This window comes from Cyprinodon tularosa, unplaced genomic scaffold (assembly GCF_016077235.1).
Source record: "Cyprinodon tularosa strain WSP-4 unplaced genomic scaffold, ASM1607723v1 ctg402, whole genome shotgun sequence".
Taxonomy (NCBI): Eukaryota; Metazoa; Chordata; class Actinopteri; order Cyprinodontiformes; family Cyprinodontidae; genus Cyprinodon; species Cyprinodon tularosa.
Window position 1 is genome coordinate 24,213 of NW_024039122.1, and position 15,636 is coordinate 39,848.

At 40.1% G+C, this 15,636-nt stretch overlaps 1 protein-coding gene across 5 annotated transcripts in view; it reads right to left on the reverse strand.

The window, feature by feature from the left end:
• arhgap12b (Rho GTPase activating protein 12b) overlaps positions 1-15,636 on the reverse strand; it is a 122,119-nt gene that overhangs the window by 13,899 nt on the left and 92,584 nt on the right. For 2 of the 5 annotated variants that reach the window (XM_038298219.1, XM_038298223.1), the window contains 5 exons: positions 15,442-15,564; positions 11,012-11,086; positions 3,547-3,608; positions 2,221-2,302; positions 1,964-2,086 (listed from right to left, as the gene is read on the reverse strand). In XM_038298219.1, coding sequence (XP_038154147.1) covers positions 1,964-2,086; positions 2,221-2,302; positions 3,547-3,608; positions 11,012-11,086; positions 15,442-15,564 — 465 coding nt within the window. The remainder of the gene's footprint in view (positions 1-1,963; positions 2,087-2,220; positions 2,303-3,546; positions 3,609-11,011; positions 11,087-15,441; positions 15,565-15,636) is intronic. The other 3 variants (XM_038298220.1, XM_038298221.1, XM_038298222.1) reach the window with 3 other exon arrangements.

Below are 15,636 nucleotides of genomic sequence, written 5' to 3' on the forward strand. Positions count from 1 at the left end.
CAACTGAAACATCATTAGTTCATTTTTTTTTATTTTCTTTAGTCCAACTGCTTTTAATTTTCTTTCTTATTTCTGCATTTTTTTTTCTTCTACTTTCTCTGATTCTGTTTTATCTTCCTATATTTTAATCATGTAAAGCACTTTGGATTGTCTTTGTACTGAATTGTGCTATATAAATAAATTTGTCTTGCCATTAAGGCAGATTCACTTTGTGATAATAACCTACTGAGCCTGCTAGCACAATTTGAAGCTAATCTATGGGACTGATAACCGCTAATAATGGCCATTTATTGGGATATCCACCTGAACTGACCGTTTTTCTTTCTTTTTTTCTGTCTTAATGTTGGCAGTGGGCTTTAGGCTGCCCTGCAAGGCTTTAAACCTGGGTTTAACCAGAGACTAAGCCATTCCCAAGCACATATCAAGGAGCTCATTCTGAGCCTGGATCCAGATTTATTGTTGATTCTGTTCATGGTGGAGAATCCTGCTTCACAGCAGCAGGTTGAGCCAAACATCCTCTAAATGTGCAGGGTCATCTTTGAGCACGCCATTTCACTTTTCTTTCACCAGTTCACCGCAGTTCTTCCAGCAGTCCACACTTTCTCTGCTCTCTTTTTCTCATGGTCTTCTCCTTCTTTCCCATCGCCCGGCTTGCCACAGGTTTGCCTGCTGTGTCTAAAAGTAGCAGCAGCAGCAACCCAGACTGACAGCTCATTAGCTACGTTTACATGCGCAAAATTTCCCCGATCCGATCCAAACCTTGGTTGATCGGAAAATCAAAATCTCCGTTTACATGGACACTAAATGAAATGATCCGATCATGACGTGTGTATACATGTACCAAGCGTTGGATCAGATTAAATCTTTTAAGCATGCGCAGAACTTCCTGCCAAACTTGGCAGTTCTGTCTGCGTCTGGTTTTTGGGAGGCCTGACAAACGATGCGCTCGGAGCGAGCGGAAAGAAAAAAGGAGAGAGGAGGAAAAAAGCGATTGGCAGCGAAATGTACGAGAGAAAATGTAGAGAATGAGCGATTGAACCGGCGTGGGAGAGCGAGTGGGCTGTGGAGAGAGAAAAGAGGAAGAGGATAAATTTCTGCTTCCTGCAGCTTTAAATGAACTTGAGTGTATAAGTCGGCGTTCCTAGACTCCTCCCGCCATGTTGTTCACAGCGAGAGCGAGAGCGACCGGTGGTTTGCTGTTGTTGACAAGGCGGAAAAACGTCACGCTGACGTCGCACACATGCGCAGTGAAGATTATTTTACTCTTAAGATCCGAATGGGTGTTTACATGGACGCCAATCGGAATGGCGATCGGCAAAAACCACCTCTCTCTTTCGGAATTAAATTTAGATCCGATCGGACCGAATCGGATTAGAATCTTCAGTCTGACATGTTTACATGAAACATTTTTGATCTGATCAGGCCTTCAATCCGATTAGTTGTGTCCATGTAAATGTAGCCAATGGCTCATTTGGATCACGTGCAACCTGGAGCCGGATGCGCCGGAGGACTTTACCGTATTAACAGGAGAAGAGGAGCAAGTGAAGTTAGACACTGTCGTCCAACAACATGCGGTAATTTATAGATTGTTTTAAATCAGGTTGAGTACGGATTAACCAGCAGGTTGGCGCTCTATAGAAATAAACTTCACTTAATTTACTAATACTTTTATAAATCCCAAATCAGCATTAGTTTAAAAGATGTAGATGTTTCTATTTATATTTTTAGCATCAGTCATAGAAGATAAAGGTTAAGTTAGAAGTGGAAAATGTCAAACACCATTAAGAGAGAATACTTCACACCAAGGTTAGACATGCCTTCTATTGTTCACTGTGCAGAAATTAATGAGATAATCACAAATTTAGCTCCAGTCAAGAACATTAATCAGGTTTAAGTTTGAAGGGGAGGAGCCACTAAGGAGGACACAAGGAGGGGCTGATTCATGCTGAGATGGGGGACATACAGCAGCAGCCTGCACAGGCCCACAGTTCACATAGCAGACAGCGGGGCGGGGCTTGACCGAGCGCTTCCAGCTGCTAAGGAGAGTGAGGAGCAGCTCTGGGATGGAGCCGCTGCGGCAGTACGACTTCAGAGAGGAGAGGGAAGCAGAGCAGCAATGAACAGAACAGATGGCTAGAAGATTACTCAGAGAGAACCAGGAGAGAGGAGTCACTGAGATGAACGCTGAGAGAACTTAGTGTCGGGATGATGGTTACATACCCAGGAGGCGCTGCCCCCCTGCCCCTTCGCAAAGAGGAGGGAGGAACCCTGCAGCACGGTCCAGGAGGACGTCCAGTTCTTCCTGTTGGTTGCAAAAAAACACAAAGTGATTTATTGCTCTGCTATAGTGCTCCTCATCTCTGGACTCTACAGCATTGTGTTACAAAATTCACATCAGTAGGTTCTAACATTGTTATCAATAAACTGAAGCACATATTAGCAGCCACTGCAGAACCAGAATCAGAGTTTTTAACATTTAGAGATTAAAATCTGTATTTATAGTCTCCCTGGATTATATTATTTGCATAAAGGCCTGGGCTGAGTGAGTTATTATAACTGTGGCTCTGTGCTGCACGTCTATGGAAGAAAAACAGTCCCATTGGAATCTGACTTTTTTTGTACACAGAATTTTAAACACTGATTTTTTTTTTTTACACATTGAATTCCTTAAACTGAATTTATGTCTGGTAAAAATTCAGCTGCAAAAAATTATATTGCAAATGTGTTGACCTGTTGGTCACTCGATGCAGTCGAGCAGCTCCTAGCCAATGAAATTCGCTCTTTTTGTCAGAAAATGCAACAGATTTTTTTTTTTTTTATGAATTTTTTTGCGGCTTAATTTTTGCAAGATAAAATTTCAGTGTAATGAATTTACTGTGTAAAAAACATTCAGTGTTTAAAATTCGGTGTACAAAAAAAAGGCAGATTTTTCATATGTTTTACTTCCATATACGTCATGTTAAGCTACTAGTAGCTCAAAATTAGAGCTCTGGTTTTATATGGGGTTAATTTTGTTCCATTATTATTGCAAAAAAAAAAAAATAAAAATGTTCAATCAAGAAAGGAAATTTCTTAATCAAGAAAGATTTCAAGTTACTTTGCTGTTTTCATATATTTCATTGTTTCAAATGTTCTGTATATATATTTAAATAATCTAAAATCTTTATATGAAGAGTTCATCTGCAAAAACAGATAATTATGTTTTTATAAATTTTCAACAAAAAATAACACCGTTTTTCTTAGCAGCACCATGTTAAGAGTAAATTACATTCCTCGGTTCACTTTTTAAAAAATGGCATTTATCCATTTTTGCAAATAAACTTTTTTTATTCCAGCTTTCTTATTGCCATTACATTGCCACAAGTATAGAGCAGTAAAATTCTTGGTTAGATTTTTTTATTAATTTCCATTTACAAGTCATCTTTTCTTTGCATCAATAAGGGAACATTTACTCCATGGTTTCCTGCAGGGCTAAAGTCCCTGTAGGCCTAATCGGACTACAGAACCACCTTCCACATGTTTCCACAGAGTTCTGCACAGACCTACCTGAGTTTCTTTCCATTCTCTGTGATTTTAGTGACATTGAGCACTCCACACTTCTCAGAGGGCTGAGGAGGGAGAAACAGAAACAGTTAAACTCACCCAATCAGAAAAGTATATCTACTAAAGACTTACAAGCACAGAAAAATGTTGAATGGCTGCGATCTGCTGGCGCTTCATGTAGTGTCCACTTTCTACCAGCAGATGGCAGCATAATGCAGACGTTAAAGCAGCTTTATGCAGCAGGCAGGCAGAGCTGGGTGAGGGGTTTGCTCATATATAATTACAGATCTCTGATGCAAACAAAGCCAAACACTTACTACAGAGATTTAAATTCATAAGCAAATAGACAAAATAAACAATAAATACTAATAATCTGTCTTAAAACCTGTCTCTGTATTGCTGGTGAAGGTTCTCAGTAATCCAGGTCAGGTCAAAAAAGTAAAAAAAAAACAATCCACTGAACTTTGTTTTCAACTAAACCTCAAACTCAACACTATTTCTGACATTTTGAATTGAAAAAACTTCCTGGATACCATTGGCGGTTCTAGACAGGTTCCAGTGGGGGCCAGTGCCCCTGTAGATCCCGTCCTGGCCCCTGTTATGGCCCCTGCACTGAAGACATAATACTCAGAGAAATTCTTATGATGCACTGGAATAGACATGGTTACTGACAGGTTCTTTGGATCTATTTAATTTTTTTCTCTACAATTTATATTTTACTAATTATTTAAAAACAATAAGGTGATAGCTTCAGTGGTACTGAGATAGGATTCCAGTTTTCATCTGCTAAATGTTGTTTTTTAAAACAAATAAAAGAATGCTCTAATTTTGACAGCTGAATTTATCGTATGTTCTTGATTTCTTATTCTGATTTTATAGACAACGGTCATTTTAACTTAAATTAAGTCAAAAATATGTAAAGTTACTAACTTATGAAAGTATATTGACCTAATAAGAGATATAATTTTAATTAAACCTAATTGAAAAGACAATTTCACTTCTCTTAATATATTTTAACCCCTTGTCCTGTTTTTTATTTCATGCTTTTCTGTGCCCCCCTGGAAAACACGCTGGCCCCCTGGTACATTTAGTCTAGAACCGCCACTGCTGGATACATAGTTAAACTTGGAAGCAAAGTCCAGTGGATTGTTTTTAACTTTTTCTATATTATTTTTCACACCAGTCTCGCTATAAATGGCCCCACAAACCAGAATAAATACAAAAAGATGTTTTCACATTTTCACTTATTAAGTAAAAGAAGGGCAATCAACTAACTGTGATAAACTGTTTAGCTTCTGTGTTTCTACTTCTGTATTTGTAGAATCAGAGGATCCTTGCATAGAACCTGTCTGACAGAATGAAGCAGGGTAAAAAGATCTGGAGAAGGAATCACTTTGAGTAATGACTGAAAAAGCTGTTTATCTTAATCCTATCAAAACCATCCCTGACCTAAAAATGAAAAAAGTCCTGTCTAACATTTTACTTACAAAATGATCGCTACAACCTTTAGGCAAATATTCTGTGGGACAAAAAGGAACGCTTTGAACGGTCTGCACCCCATTAGATCTGGCTTTAAACAAGAAGATAATCATCAAAGTGATGGTGAAACATGGTGGGATCTTAGTTTATTTGATCCAAATCACTGACATGGTTCTCTAACTGAAAGTAATGAAGAACAAAGTCTGTGTATCAGTTCCTGACCCTGAGTTTAAGAACATGTGGGTCTGCAAACCATCCAAAGATGATCAATAAACTAAACTGAATAAACTAAAAGTTAAATGAATTGTCTAAAGTGGTTTCAACATTTTCCACCAGACAATAGTTTAGGCCTCGATCTGAGAATCTTAAATTTGGTTCCTTGCTCCAATTCTTCAAACCTTCTGGAGGTCAACAGTGAGAAAACTATCGAGTTAACCTGACTCCGCCAGATGGATTTGCTCCGCATATCCATCTGGAAACCTTCCGTTGAAGTAATTTTGGGAAGGGGCCAAAATACTGGTTAGCTGATTGGCCTATGTTGGTGATAGACGGGCCAAATAAACCAATCAGATCAACGAAGCATATGACGTACTAACAGAGCGACGACGAAGAGGAGCCAAGTGATAGATCAAACTCTTGCCGAAACCAGTCGGGAGAAGAGCAAAAACATCTTTTCCTCTGAGAAAAGCCTCCAGAGCAGTGTTTTGCTCTTCTTTCAGTGAAGAAATACTCTGTAATTCCGATAAAACTTGCTCGATAGCCACGCTAACGCTAGTTTCATCGGCTGAAGCCGCCATGTTCTTTAGACTGAACTGTCGCGCTTCTCTTAGACTTAGACTTAGACTAGAGACTTAGACTTAGACTTCTTTATTTGTCATTTTGTATGCACAGGGTGCATACAGAACGAAATTGCGTTACATACAGCTTATGAACGTTGCATTGATATTTCAAATGGCACGAGTTATAGAAAAATACAAAAAGTGCAGCAGTGGTCAAAGTGTGAACAGTGCAGAGGATAAGAGACAGTGTGCAAGTCGCAGTGGTTCAGTGCAAAATGGCATTTGTGCAAAAAATGCGTTATTGAAAAATACAATGAGATGAACAATTTAAAGGGCTAAAAGTTAAAAGTTCAGCAGCATTTGATGCCCGATAATGTGCAATAGGTGCAGAGTTCGGATTGTGGATCAAAGGTTCAACAGTCTGATGGCAGTGGGGAAGAAGCTGTTGCACAACCTGGTGGATCTGCAGCGGATGCTGCGGAACCTCTTTCCAGAGGGCAGCAGGGAGAACAGTCCATGGTGGGGGTGTGAGGGGTCTTTGATGATATTACGGGCTCGGGACACACAGCGCTGTGATGAAATGTCCTTAATGGAGGGAAGAGGAGCCCCAATGATTCCTTCCGCTGTCCTCACCACCCTCCTCACATTCTTCCAGTCAGAAGCTCTGCAGCCTCCACACCACAGAGAGAGACAGCTGGTCAGAACGCTCTCTATGGTGCTTCTGTAGAAGGTTGTGAGGATGGGCGGGGGCAGGCGGGCTCTCCTCATCCTCCGCAGAAAGTACAAGCGCTTCTGTGCCCTCTTCACTAGAGATGAAGTGTTTACAGTCCAGGTGAGGTTGTCCGTGATGTGCACCCCCAGGAACTTTGTGCTGCTGACCACCTCCACAGCTGAGCTGTTGATGAGCAGTGGAGCATGGTGGGGGCGGTTTTTCCTGAAGTCGACGATGATCTCCTTCGTCTTCTCCACGTTCAGGATCAGACTGTTTTCACTGCACCAGTCCACCAGCTGCTCCACCTCCTCTCTGTAGTCCCGGTCGTTGTCGTCCCTGATGAGGCCCACCACCGTGGTGTCGTCCGCAAACTTCACGATGTGATTGGTGGTGAACCTGGGGACGCAGTCATATGTCATCAGGGTGAACAGCAGGGGGCTCAGGACGCAGCCCTGAGGGGAGCCCGTGCTGAGGGTGATGACATCAGAGGTGTTCTGACCGACCCGGACTGACTGAGGTCTGTTGGTGAGGAAGTCCAGCAGCCAGTTTCGAAGGGGTGTGTTGAAGCCCAGATGTTCCAGCTTTCCCACCAGGTGCTGTGGGATGATGGTGTTAAACGCTGAACTGAAGTCCAGGAACAGCATCCGCACGTGGGTGTTCTTCTCCTCCAGGTGGGCCAGGCTCAGGTGAAGAGCAGAGGAGATGGCGTCCTCAGTGGAGCGGTTTCGCCGGTAGGCAAACTGGAACGGGTCGAGTGTTGGGGGGAGACTGGAGACGATGTGTTCCTTTACCAGCCTTTCAAAGCACTTCATCATGATGGGAGTCAGTGCGACGGGCCGGTAGTCGTTGTAGCAGGTGACTTGAGGTTTCTTTGGCACTGGGATGATGGAGGCAGACTTGAAGCATGCTGGCACTGTGGCTTGCTCCAGCGAGGTGTTAAAAATGTCCGTGAGGACACCAGCTAGCTGACCTGCACACTCCTTGAGCACCCGCCCAGGTATGTTGTCGGGACCTGGGGCCTTCCGCGGGTTGACCCTCCTCAGAGTCTTCCACACGTCGGCTGTGTCAAGGCAGAGAACCTCCTCTTCCTGATGTGGGACAGCCTTCACTGCTGGAGTGCGATTTAGTGCCTCAAACCTCCCAAAGAAGTTATTTAGTCCGTTTAGGAAGTCAGCATCAACTTCATCCACCGGGGCAGGGGGCGTGTTGTAGTCTCTTTGCGTCACACCTCAACCCGCCTCAAAGCCAACGCTGATTGGACGTTCGTTTGGTGAACGGCTCCAAATTTTCTTTAACGGAGAGTCTCCAGACTGATCTGCGAGTGAAATCTTGAAAGCTCGCGAGATCAGGATGGTCTCACCAGGCTACAGGAAAGGAGCTTTGCAGACATCAATACGAGGCCGACGCTCACATCAATGGCGAAAGTAGAGAACGGCAGAAGCTCTAAGTTATAACATTCAAAACATGTGAAGGAGTGTACATTAGCATGTGTAACACACCCAGTAAGGTGAAAAAAATAATATAACTCCATAAGGTGGGCGGTGCCTAAATATCCTGTCATGCAAAGGATTCAATTCAGTTTATTTCTATAGGTCCAATTAACAACACGTCATCTCAAGGCACTTTACAGTTCAACTAGATCATCCAGTCAGATTGATTTAAAGTTTTCTATCTAAGGAAAACCAGCTGATTGCATCGACTCATTGACTCTTCAGCAATCCCTCACACTAAGCATGCTTGTAGCGACAGTGGAGAGGAAAAACTCCCTTTTAACAGGAAGAAACCTCCAGCAGAACCAGGCTCAGTGTGAGCGGCCATCTGCCAAAGTGCTAATGAAATAAACTGAAGTGAATTCAAAATTGAATTGAATGTGAAATGTGTCGTTTAAACTTTAGGTTAAACCTGCCTGAAAATCTAAGGTGTGAAAGTGGCTTGGTTTGTTTAATTTGGCTTGTTGTTGAAACTATAAACGCTCCATAAAGCTAGTTTGGTCGTCCTTTATTGATGCCATTTGCAGAGATGGCAAAAGTAATCAATTTCCGTACTTGAGTAAAAGTACAGATACTTGTGTTAAAAAATACTCTGGTAAAAGTGGAAGTACTGATTAAACTTCTTTACTCAAGTAAAAGTAACAAAGTACAGGCTTGTAAATTTACTTAAAGTATAAAAGTAAAAGTAGAAAGCACTTTTTTCATGCCGTTGCCTACATTTTAAATGGATGTCTGCCAATAGAACTAGATCTCCGTTGTGTTCATTTTCAATCATCTCGTCGTCCATGCTACTATGCTAACGCCACCGCCACCAAGCTGCAATGATTTGCCGCCAATGAATACCGCCGAATCTGTCGAATTATCTTGTAGTGGTGCGTCAAATGCAACGTAGATTCCCATCCAATTAGACTGAATTTGGTATTGATGACGTGAAAAATAATAATGGTAACTCCATTGAAATGATTCAAAACTAAAGTAACGAGCCAATTTTTTTAAATGTAAGGAGTAGAAAGTACAGATATTTGTGTAAAAATGTAAGGAGTAGAAGTAAAAAGTCGGCATAAAAATAAGTAGTAAAGTAAAGTAAAAATATCAGAAAAATCTACTTGAGTACAGTAAGGAAGTATTTGTACTTCGTTACTTCCCATCTCTGGTCATCTGTTGAGAGATAAAAGTGGTGCAAGCAGTCGGTAAGCGTTGCTGCTTGTGTAACTTTTTACCTGTTTTGTAAGTCAGTGTTTCCCAACCTTTTTTGACTTGTGTTCCCCTTTGGGCATTTTGTCTCACCATGAGTCCCCCTCTCAGTCAAAAGCATTTATGATTGTATAAACAAAAACTGCATAAAAGTAATGATGCTTTTAAGTTGAAAGTGAAAGATATTAAGCAGCTTCAACGATCTGTAATTATTATACTTGATGTGTTTTTTTTATGTACCTGTCATTTAATTTAATGTATCTCTGTTTATTATGTAACTTTGCCGCCTCTTGGCCAGGACTCTATTTAAAACAAGGGTTTATTCTGTTTTTTTCCTGGTTAAATAAAGATTAATAAAAAAATATTATTTTACTTCATCTTTTAACAAGACGATGTAGTTCTTAGGGCATTTTATTATTTACAAATCAAATAAAAAAATACAACATAATTATGTTGTCTGGAAGTCTGTAAGAACACTGGAAAAAAAATCGAAATATAAGTTGTTTTTTCTTAAAATAAGTGTATTTGTTCTTGGATTGAGGAGGTAAAAGAGAGATTTTGCCAATGGAACAAGACAATTTACACTTACAATAAGAAAACACAATTGCATCGTCTTATTTCAGGTGCATTTTATCTAATTATTTTATTTTAGGAGCAAAAATACTCATTTACCTACTCAAATTAAGCGTAAACACACTTAATTTAAGACATTTCTACTTATTTTTAGATCGTTTTTCCGTGAAATCGAAATAAATACAAAATAAAATCATGTTATAAACCTGTATTTATAAAACTTGAGATCCTCTGAGTAACTGGATGAATTGGGAACGAAATACAGAACAAAACTTATAGTCAGACTTAGTTAATTAGTTTTACTTTGTTTTCATCAAGACACCCGAGCTGCTTTGATCTCCTGCTGTATAGCTCATTGCTTTTTAAATGCGTCTTCACAAAGTAAAACCGATCCAGCCCTATTTTATTTTACTACCTTTAAAATAAAAATATTTTCATGTACCCCTTGCAATGCGCTTGCCGGCCACTAGGGGTACGCGTACCTCAGGCTGGGAAACACTGGTGTAAGAGTCCAATAAACATTTATAATTGTTAGTGTCGATAAAACTACAACCACATGAGATAAAAACGGGGTATAAAATGTGCTCTGAATTATTTCTATTTTATTTATTTTTCTACTAAAATTATTAAACAATAATTTAAAGTAAATTTCAGAAAGATTAGATAGCTAACATACTAGGTTATGGTTCCTTTAAACAAATTGCTGAGTTTATCCAGCATGAGGTGTCTGTGCAGATAATGTCACAGTGCCCCCTATGGGCCCGGCATGCAAACTACAGGAAATGTAGTCCTTTATCTAAATAGTTTTTTTTTTAAAGGTAGCATTATTTAGTCTGCATGTGGGCGCAGCCTAAATCAAAGCCTGGATTAAACCTAAAACAGGCAGTCGGCGCTGGAAGAAACAGCCTAGTTAGAAAACAGAAAACTCTGCAAATTGGGTCAAACTTTCTTTTTACAGATTAGGATCATTGGGCCGTAATTCACCTACATCCATGACAGTTTACGTATCTTTTTTATCCTTGGCAAAAGTAGAATGATTTCTGTTTCTACTTATACAGTCGTATAAATCTTAAGCTTTAACAAAACCTGTGACAACAGAAGAAACACAGAGGAAATCTGCTGGGCAGGAATGTATCATTATTGTCATGAATGCGTGAAAAGATGGCGGCCCTGTGTGGAAGCAGTTAGAGAAGAGCCGGGTGCAGGAAGCAGGAAGGAGCAGCGTGAGCAAGGATACTAACGGATGACGGGAGTTTAGGAGATGATGGGCAGGAGTCAGAGTCTGGAGAGCTGTGCTTGGGCGCCGAAGCACACTCCTACCAACACAAGGCACAACATGATGAGTGGTAAAGAACTAGCAGCCAATCACAGGAGGTCTGAGATTAGAGAGGAGACCTGGAGAAAATGAGGACTTGCTGGTATTTTAAGAGTTAAAGTGATAAATGTTAATAAAGGGGGGGGGGGGTCACCAGAATTTAAAGGAGAGCAGCAACAAATAGTAAGGTACAATATAATTAGTGTTGCGCTGATGCCATTTTTTTGGTCCCGATATCGATATCCGATACCTGGCTGTGCAGCATCGGCCGATACCGACACTATGTTTGAAATTGATGTGAGTGTATATATGAAAAACTGCAAAATAATTGGGTCTTAGGAAACAGGAAAAAAAAAGAAATAAGTTACATATTGACCAGCAGAGAAGATGCACTGCAAAAACTATCTAGAAACTGTCTTAAATGAAGCGTATTTAACCTTAATCTGAGTTGAATTACGAGGATCTGCCAATGGAATTATATCTACTCTTAGAATAAGATAATTAGAAAATATGCATTATTTACATTTTTTTCAGTGTAACAAAGCTTAATTCTGACCTAAAACCCTTATTAATGTTTACTCTGGGTCATAGAAAGCATCATAAATCTGTTTGTAATCCCATTTTATTTCATCGTCATCCACCATTGCTGTCTAAGCCTGGCTGTTACACGTTGATCCAAACGGTGGGCCATGAAGGACCCAATCCAGGAAGAGAAGAACACATTTATCTGCTGCATTTGAAGGAGTCTTAAACCCTATCTCCAGCGGATTGGTTTTATCCACATCAGATTTGTAATAATCTGAGATTGTCTGTGTGTCTAATCCCGTGTAAATCCGCCATGTCAGTAATTTGTAAAGTAAACATTCCCCTGCAGAATACCTACTATATTTCGCTGTGTAACGCTGAGGTCCTGTAATAATACTAACCCAGAGAGGAAAGGGAATCATGGGGAATTCAACACTCCTGATGTTATATTTTACTGTTTTTTAGTGAAGAATGAAGGAGAAGGAGGTCGTTTTGGGTCCTACTGTAGGTCTGCAAACCTTAGCAGAAAAAAGGCTGGAGAAGGAGCAAATGCAAATGGTGGCTTAATATGACAAGATTTAAAAAGAAACAAAAGCTCTTTAATCATGTTTGTGGCTGAATTTAATTTAGTTATATCATAAAACATTAATATCCATATTAAATCCTGTTTTAAGAGCATGTTACAGCTCTGTGATAACGGCTGCTGCTCTGCTTTCTTTACATCTTAGAAAAGTGCTTATTTATACTGCTCTTTTTCCTATCCATGATTGTTTTTTTTGTCTTTTATGTTCCTGTATCTGTATTTTGTATTTTCATCTCTTTTTATTTTATTTTTTTGTATTATTTGTAAAGTGACCTTGAGTGTCAAGAAAGGCGCTGTTAAATAAAATGTATTATTATTATTATTATTATATTTTTCTACTTTTCAGTTTTTGATGTAGAAACACTGTTAGCCGTTTAATTTTAAAACATTTTAAAACATATTGTCATACGGATGTTGCTGAGTGCTAAATCCTGTAGCTCTGTGAGCTAAAACAGCTATTATTAGCATTAAAATGTTCATTTTAAACGGGAGTGTGCTAAAATAAAGAGCTCCAGTTTCTAACAGAAGCTTTTTACTGTTAGCATCAAAATATTTTGATAGATTTACTGAAACCAGAAAGAAAGATGCTTCACTGTCACTTTAAAACGGCCGGTCATGATCTCCTGATTTGATTTTGACTTCCCGTTAGCTTATGCTAATGGTGTTAGCTCTGGCTAATATAGTAAACAGTAGATCAAAAGCTGATTTCCACTGATATATTCATGTATAACAGTTCAAGCAAACTGTGAGGCAGTGACTCAATGTAATATTGCCTGAATTAAGACCAGTCAAACCCAACAAAAACAGCTCCGCTAACGTTAGCCTGCCTGTGTTTACTCTATTGGTTCCAGTTCTATAGGACCCTTATCTACCCAGCATGCATTGCACAGGTGAAAAAATGATGAACTCCATGAGATAAATATATAAAAATGATTACATTTTAAGAAATAATGCATTTTTTTTTATTTAATTTAACTGCATTCACCAAAGAAAAGACAGCTGATCTCATAATTATGAGATCAGTATCTCATTATTACGAGATTTTATCTCGTAATAACGAGATCTTATCTAGTCATTATGATTAAAGATTTCATAATTACGAGGTCTGGCTGCTCAGTGGCACAGCAGGTAGCACTTCTGCCTTGAAGAAAGAAGGTTCTGGGTTTGATTCCTTTCTACATGGAGTTTGCATGTTCTCCCTGAGCATGCGTGGGTTCTCTCCGGGTACTCCGCCTGTACCCCGCTTCTCGCCCATAGACGGGTAGAGATAGGCACCAGCCCCCCTCGTGACCCCGTTTGGGATTAAGCGTGTAAAGAAAATGGATGGATGGATAATTACAAGATCTTATCTATACATTAGGGGTGGAACGGTTCCCAAAATCCAGGGTTTGGTTCGGTTCACTGTTTCGTGGTCACGGTTTTCGGTTCGGTATATGTTAATAGTTAGCCTGACATGTTGGTCGTGTTGCTGTTAGCGTAAACAAAACGTGTTGCACAATGCTCGCACACTGTTGCACTTTTATCCACAACTTTCTTTCCGCCGTCATCGTAGGTCACTCTAAATGCAAAGTGGTCCAATACAGCAGACCTATAAAGTGCTGCTGGCGCGTCTTCCAACTCCTGTTCTTTCCCACTCGCCATACCCACACAATTCTCCACAACAACTGATTTTTTTCTGCTACACCCGGCTACGCTGCTTCGCTTCTTCTTCTTGTTTACTACTGGTGGTTGGCTTTGGTCGCAGTACCGCCACCTTCTGCTCTGGAGTGTAATCGCTTCCTCTATGAGAAAAAGGAGCAGCGCATGAACCGAACGAAACACACGCGAACCGAACCGAGACAGTCAAACCGAATGGTTTGGACGGTTTTCATAAACTGTTCCATCCCTAATATATATATGGTTATAATTACTTGAGTCAGTAATGAAGCATCTCTCAGAAAACTGGTCTTCATGATTACGTCTTAAAAATATCTGCATCTGTTCCACTGTACCGAGGTCTGACCTGATAGACGCTGGAGTTACGCTCCAATTTTCCACTTCATCAATAAAGTACCTAGCTGTAACCCTGGGATTACTGCTTGTGGAGTTAGCATGCAGCCAGAAACGCGAAAATCCGCCCAACAGCTCCATTAATACAGATTCCGTATAGTTTGAGTTTTTCATATGAATCGACATACCACATAAAGTTGGGATCCTGTCGTTTTAAACGGAGCCTCAGCTGTTCTCCTTGAGGATCTAGGATTTGGGATTTACGAGATCTTATCTCATTAATTACCGTAAATTCCAGACTATAAGCGGCTACTTTTTTCGCGCCGTTTGAACACTGCGGCCTAGAATACAGTGCGGATAATACGTGTTTTTTTTCATGGTGCGAAAAACAGACAAGTGAGAGCGACAAGGATGAGACTGAAGTCAGCTACGGCATCCTGAAGCTGTTCCATTCAGACACCGAGGAAGAGGACTTTGAGGGTTTTAGTGCGCGGGAGGAAGAAGAAAGCGATTAATGACTTTTCCAGGTCGGCTGCAATGTTCTGTGCGTTGTTCAATTAAAAGTAAGTTATATGCGGCGTTATTTGCGTGTTACCGACACATACGTATATTTAAATGTGTTACAGGTGGTTTGAAAAAAAAAAAAAAAGCATTCATAATATGTACCGTATTTGTTTGTTTTTATCATACGGATTAAATCAAACGTTAAAAAAATGCTCACGTGTAATATCTTTATTTGTAAATATCTCATACAACGTGGGAAACCTGCGGCTTAAAATCCGGTGCAGCTTATTATCAGGTGCGCTCTATAGTCTGGAATTTACGGTAATTAATCAATTAATGAGATAAGCTGTCTGATTTTTTTTTCTTTTGGTGAATGAAGAAGCAGATTTAGGGGATAATTTATTTTATACATTTGTGCTTTTAATAAAACTAATTCAATGTGAGCAGGGATTTAGGAGTCAGGAATAAGAAAAAAAATAAGAGAGACTGGAATTTGGAGAGCCTCGGTTGGTGCACGATGACGTAATTCAAACTTTTTAGATGTTTTAGGTGAAAATGCTTGATTAGAAGCTTCATTAATTTCCTGAAACCACATAAGTTAATTACTGAGACCTCAGGATGGTTTAAAATATACATAAAAACATTATTTAGAGGAATAAATAGCTCATCTTTCCTGTTAAGTCATGAATTTGATTTTTAAGCCTTAAAATGAAGCAGAAGTCGGGTTCCACTGTAGACAGCAGCCGGTGTCTCACCTTGTCGTTGAGGTCTAAGACGTAGGTGCTGTGTCTCCACTTGGTGAGGACGATGGGATCCGGCTGCTTCCTCTCCAAACTGCGACTCTTAGGAACTTCTCCGGGCTGAGGGGAGATGTTATACTGCAGGGACAGAGCAGAGAGATGTAGCTCATTAGACGACGGCAGCAGGTCGTCAAGGAAGCGCCGCCTCAC